This window comes from Cryptomeria japonica, chromosome 1, assembly GCF_030272615.1.
Source record: "Cryptomeria japonica chromosome 1, Sugi_1.0, whole genome shotgun sequence".
In the NCBI taxonomy this organism is placed as follows: Eukaryota; Viridiplantae; Streptophyta; class Pinopsida; order Cupressales; family Cupressaceae; genus Cryptomeria; species Cryptomeria japonica.
The window spans coordinates 447,529,925-447,536,502 of NC_081405.1; the positions used below are offsets into that span (position 1 = coordinate 447,529,925).

Here is a 6,578-nt window from a genome sequence, read left to right on the forward strand (position 1 = left end):
GATAGTAGATGAATGACTAGTGTGGTAGTCAATGAATTAGGCTGACGCATAGTCCACCATAAAATGGGATCCTCTTGTGCCATAGTTTTCCTATCCATCTTGGCCTCTTTTGAATAAAAATTGTCCACTCAGTATGAGTAATGCTGGCCTGTGTAGAATCATGTATCTTTTGAATGGTCTTCATGAAGCTTGCCTTGACCTCAACATCTTCTATGGGAGTAATTTTGCCGAGCCTTTGCACATACCACTTTGGGCTCAATGCATAGGCAGCCATGTGTAAGGGAGTTTTGAGCTTCTCCCATCGATGATGAATAATTAGCTGAATGTGCTCATTGCAGAATGCTAATGTGGGGACTTTTTCTTCTACAATGGCCTTCATTTGGCCAAGCATTCTATAAATGCACTCATACACCTCTCCAAGATTAGGTGAATTTGGAACTTTTTCTTCTACAATGTCCTTCATTTGGCCAAGCATTCTATCAATGCACTCATACAGCTCTCCAAGATTAGGTGAATTTGCATTGCCATACCTGATTACTCTGAAAATTGGAGTAATGATGGCAATAAAGTATTTTGAATTAGCCCAAAAAGTATATCTTCACCACTTCCTTCGGCCTTCTCCCTTGTTCTAACTTAGAAGCAAGCTACTGACTCCACTCTATGGTTATGACCATTTGTTGCAATGCCTATTACAACTCAAGCATTATCTCCAAGAGAATGAAGTATGATGCATATCTAGTCTTCGTAGGTTTCAAAAACTTCTTAGAGAAGATCCAAAATTCCTTGCGAAGAAACTCTTTATACTCCTCTAGGTTGCACTTCATCAACCCACACCGAAACAGTCAGACAATTGAAGATTCCACCCACATTGTGGTCAACACTGCTCCGGTCATATGCTTAAATCACTTGGTAGACCAAACTCTGCAACTGTTCCTTGACAAATTTATTGCTAACAAGCTTCTCATGCATTATTTTATTTAGAATGTCAATTAAAGTCGTGAAATCTTCTATGATCATGCTATCATGGATGTGATCTAACTACTTCTTTGCTCCCACTACTTTGATTGCAGTCATAACACAAGGGGCAACACTATTAAAAGGACGGTGAAATTGCATTGCTTCCTTCTTGACACAGTTGCATTGCATACAACTAATGGCTGCGCAATTAAGAGAAAGGCCATTAATACGAAACATAAATACCCTGAACCAAGCAGTCAAAATTCTTGTAGCTGAACCAAGGGAGATATAATCTGATTCTCTTGATCTCGAGATCAAGTTGAAAAGGCCTCTAATATGAGTTCTTTGCAGATAATTCTGTATGGACAGCAAAAGCCATCTTTATCTAGATCAGAAATTTCCTGAAGTTCATCCCACTCCTCATACTTGTCTGCTAGTACCATCTCCACTGCCTACTCTATTGCACAATTTGCTAAAATATTTGCGGCCTTGTTGGCCTCCCTGAAAATGTGTCTTAGAGTAAAATCTTGGAGACCGTTCAAAAGAGGACTGCTAAGTTCAATCCACTTGCTCAGTTTCCAAGTTTTAGAATTTCTTTTTCTAATTAAGTTGATATAATCAGTGAGTCACCTTTAATAGCCACCTGCTTTAGTTTTTTCAGGTAACATAACTTCAAACCATGAAAGAGGGTTGCCATTTCAGGCTTGTTATTAGTACTAGGCTGGAGCTTCTTTGAAAAAGTCCAGATGAAAGTTCCCTTCTCATCTCTGATTATGCATCTGCACTAGCCATCCTAGAATTACCCCCCGAAGAATGTTTAAATGCTTTTAAAATTTATATTTTATAATTATAAATTTCATATTTCACATGTTTAAATATATATTTATTATATTTATATAGAGTTTTCTAAAATATATATTTTTTTAAAATGACATACTTGTCTCCCATACTACTACCAAACTATAATTTTATGTGACTATTGAAATTAATTCTCAATTTGAACTAAAATATGAATATATTTATGATTTTTATATATTTTAATTTCATATATGAAACAATCCAAACCAAACTTTTGACTCCAATTTCTTTTTGTTGGCATATATGGAAATCCATATCCTGTGTGAGCACTGGTACATCTTAAGTGCCTTCCTTTACTTATGTAGTAAAAACTACGAATCAGGCCAAAAAGTGTATCATGCAGCTGCTAAAGTTATAGGAGGTAAAACTGTGTTGATCGGTATGCTAGGGGTACCACTAGATAGAGAGTTTTTCCTTTTTGACTGATGTAGTAACTTTGAATGGAAGGAGTTACCTTGATGCCCATCTTTGCCCTTCTTAAGAACAGCTAGCCTACAACTGCTTGCACTGCGCAAGCGTTGTAATGCTTTGCTTTATTGATAATTTCTTACATGTCAGCTTGGCTTTTGAATTTAAGTGAATGATGTATAAATTGTTTTATTGATACTTTTTGGTTGGTCATTTCATTTTTCTTGTGGTTTCAAACTTTCAGGGTTCGTTTTCACTATGGTCATCCAGATGTTTTTGATAGACTGTTCCACATTACAAGAGGTGGGATAAGCAAAGCTTCAAAAGTTATCAATTTAAGTGAGGACATATTTGCAGGTAAGCCTTTTGTTTTACTAATTTGCCCCACTTCCTGTAGCTTAGGTAACTTATGAAGTTTTGGGGTTTTGATCTAGGTTTTTTCAGTTGAACCAAAGTGTTGCTATAATCTTTTAAACAAAGATGCATGGACACGTAACATTATCATGTGCTCTGCAGGATTCAATTCTACCCTACGACAAGGAAATGTAACTCATCATGAATACATGCAAGTTGGTAAAGGTCGTGATGTGGGACTCAATCAGATATCACTATTTGAGGCAAAGGTAGCAAATGGAAATGGTGAACAAACCTTGAGTCGTGATATTTATCGGCTAGGACATCGGTTTGACTTCTTTCGAATGATGTCCTGCTATTTCACTACGGTTGGATTTTACTTCAGTACTCTGGTATGGATTTATCACATTCCATCTTGTTTTTTAAAGGTTGTTCCCCCTATTTCTAGCCTATAAATTTATAAAGTTTAACACACCAAATTAGATATCAAGAGATGTGTTTATGCTTTGTTGCATCTGAGCAGGATTTCTTACATAAATGACAAAATTCGTTTGGCAATTATATTGCAGGTGACTGTTCTTACAGTATATGTTTTTCTATATGGTCGTTTATATCTGGTTTTAAGTGGACTTGAATCCAAAATGTTGCATGAAGCTTCTGTACAACATAATTCTTCCTTAGAAGCAGCCCTTGCTTCACAGTCTTTTGTTCAGCTGGGTCTGTTGATGGCCTTGCCAATGGTGATGGAAATTGGTCTAGAACGAGGGTTTCGTACTGCATTAAGTGATTTTATTGTTATGCAGCTGCAACTGGCCTCAGTTTTCTTTACTTTTTCTCTTGGCACAAAGACACATTACTATGGACGGACATTACTTCACGGAGGAGCCAAATACAGAGCTACTGGACGGGGATTTGTTGTTTTTCATGCCAAGTTTGCAGATAATTATCGATTCTACTCACGCAGTCACTTTGTCAAAGGAATTGAGTTGATGATGCTTTTAATTGTATATAATGTTTATGGCCAGTCATATCGTAACACTCTCTCATATCTCCTAATAACTTTTTCCATGTGGTTTATGGTTGGGACATGGCTTTTTGCTCCTTTCCTGTTTAATCCTTCTGGATTTGAATGGCAAAAGATTGTAGATGACTGGACAGATTGGAACAAATGGATAAACAATCGTGGAGGGGTTGGTGTACAACAAGAAAAAAGTTGGGAATCATGGTGGGAGGAGGAACAGGATCATCTCAAGTCTACAGGCTTCCAAGGACGAATTTGGGAGATAATCTTATCACTTAGATTTTTCCTCTACCAATATGGATTGGTTTACCACCTTAATATTGCACATGAGAATCGTAGCTTTCTGGTATTGTTTACACATTAACTACTATATTTTCATTGTTAAACTTTTTAATCTTTCACTGAGGTGATTGAGAAGCACCCTCTTTTAGGCTATAATGTTTATTTAATCCCCAATTTTCAGGTCTATGGGCTATCTTGGCTAGTTGTTGGAGTTGCCCTCTTGGTCTTGAAGGTAGTCAATCCTCTTTCTTACTATTTTATGTGAATCCAAAGTGATAAATAATGGAGATACAAACTTATCATGCATTACTGTCCATCCCTACTTGACTATTCATTTATAACTCTTCTTTGTTTATGGATAAAATTTCCTTGGTAACTAGATATTTTTTGGTGTTGTGAAATTGAGAGAACTGACTTTCACATTTATTCTGCCAATTCTGGTAATCACAGACTGTATCTATGGGAAGGAGGAGGTTCAGCGCAGAATTTCAGCTCATGTTCCGGCTTCTGAAAGGGCTTCTTTTCATTGGATTCATGTCAGTTCTCACTATTCTCTTTGTTGTATGCGGGTTGACATTAGCGGACCTATCCGCATGTGTCCTTGCATTCATGCCTTCTGGATGGGGTTTGCTCCAGGTAGTTGTCATTCAATAATTTATACTTGCTTTCTTTGATTCCTCCTGTTTTTGATTGGGATAGAAAACTAATAATTTCTGCTTGGGCTCATATATGAATTTTCCTTTTATCCAGATTGGACTAGCCTGCAGGCCTCTAATTCAACACATGGGAATGTGGGACTCCGTTCGTGCCCTTGCTCGCGGCTATGAATACGTAATGGGATTAATGATTTTTACACCAGTGGCCATATTAGCCTGGTTTCCTTTTGTATCAGAATTTCAAACCCGTTTGTTGTTCAACCAGGCCTTCAGCAGAGGGTTACAAATTTCGCGTATTCTTGCTGGAAGGAAGAAAGACTGGTCTGCCACAAACTGAGATAAGTATCCATGTCGACATGGTTTTCCAGATAGAGGTCAGATATTTGTAAATATTTAAGGCAGGTTTCTCAATCAAGCACACAAGTTTCAAAATAGTATTGATGGCAAGGCCTTAATTTAATGGTCGACCCTGTCTGTCAATCAATTTTTTTGTCACAAATTGTTTATTCATATGTTAAACATATTATTTTTAAGATCTATTTCATAGCTTAGCTATGTAAATAATATATATATACTCTTCCTTTTCATGTAATTTAAGAGCTGAAGTACAGATCATGGTAGTTGTGCATGAATTGCACCTTTAAGTTGTTTCATCAACTTATTAATATTTAAAATTTCACCTATCTTTTTGAGTTTTAGTGAGGCTGACCATCACCAAAGAGATGGTCAAGTAGTAAGTGTTTGCTGCAAGCTTCACTTTGTGAGGAGGAGATTCCCTATATTTTGGTATTTTTATTACTTGGTAAATATACATTTGTAATTTAAATATACATTTGTAATTAGTATGCTTTAATTTTTATCTAAATAGTAAATTTTGCAATAAACATCGTGGTTGAAATTTTAGGTATATTAGAAGGGTTATTTTTATAATAAATATAAGATTATTAGCTATTAAACACAATCAATTATAAATCTATTTATTAATTATGGAATGTGCATTTAAAAGTTATTTTTTTTTTAAAGAATTAGAAATTGAGAATTTGAAATAATCAAGCTGGAAGGAATCTAATTTCAAGGAAACTATTTATTTAACTTCTTCATATAATATTAAATTTAAAGATGTGATATTTTTTTATGGACTAAATAATATTGAAGAATAATTTTTTTGGATCAATTTAAATTTGATATCTTTGAAAAATGCTTCAAATATATCTTGTAATATTTGTTGTATTGACATTATTTGTATGTTTAGATGTCTAATGTTTACATTTTTATAATTGTTATATGTATTTAATTAAGTACATACAAAAATTAACAGTGATGAGCTAAAATGATATTCAATTAGATTATTTTGTTAATTTGAGAATTATAATTGTTTTTGTTAATATTTTTTAATAAAATAATATAGATTTTACAATGGATTGTTTAGAATTATAATCTTGGTTTAGTCACCTCTCTTTTGAAGCAACAATCACGATTATGTTGGGTATAAGTAAGTGTAGAGCCTTGACTTTTACTTGCTCGATGGACAATTTGGTTTGTTGTGGAAGTTGGCCCTTTTGAAAACTCCATATACATGCATAAAATAGTTTAATATAAATATGGTTTCCAAAATTTGATCTGCCTTTGTTACAACAAGTTGGTCTTTAGTTAAAGGTGAGGTGTGGCATGTTGAGTATGCATAGTTGTATGGCACAACCTACTTTTGAGTTGGTATGATAGATGTCAGGCATGCATTCACTTAAAGAATTCAGTATCTTTAGTTGCCAATTGTAATGATTATGGTGCAAGGATTGGTGGTGGACACATACTCATGAATATCCCGTGTATAAATGCCTAAGAGCCTTTTGCATAGCTCCATGAGGAATCTATCTCTTGAAAATGATGAATAGGATAGGAAAATGACATTAGAGAGATGTGTATACCTTATGTGCTACAAGAGTTTAGCCATTCCAATTTTAAGGGATTTATTGACAATTTCAATCTCTAAACATTTTTTTAAGTGATCTGAACATAAACGATCGAATGGGTATTGACTTGAT

General features: G+C 34.8%; 1 protein-coding gene across 1 annotated transcript in view; it reads left to right on the forward strand.

The window, feature by feature from the left end:
* Positions 1-5,219, forward strand: part of LOC131064527 (callose synthase 3) — a 124,711-nt gene extending 119,492 nt beyond the window's left edge. Inside the window, exons 37-42 of the mRNA XM_057998674.2 lie at positions 2,468-2,580; positions 2,740-2,969; positions 3,147-3,944; positions 4,062-4,112; positions 4,331-4,516; positions 4,631-5,219. Of these exons, the coding sequence (XP_057854657.2) occupies positions 2,468-2,580; positions 2,740-2,969; positions 3,147-3,944; positions 4,062-4,112; positions 4,331-4,516; positions 4,631-4,873 (1,621 nt within the window). The 3' untranslated portion in view covers positions 4,874-5,219. The remainder of the gene's footprint in view (positions 1-2,467; positions 2,581-2,739; positions 2,970-3,146; positions 3,945-4,061; positions 4,113-4,330; positions 4,517-4,630) is intronic.
* The last annotated feature ends 1,359 nt before the right edge of the window (positions 5,220-6,578 follow it).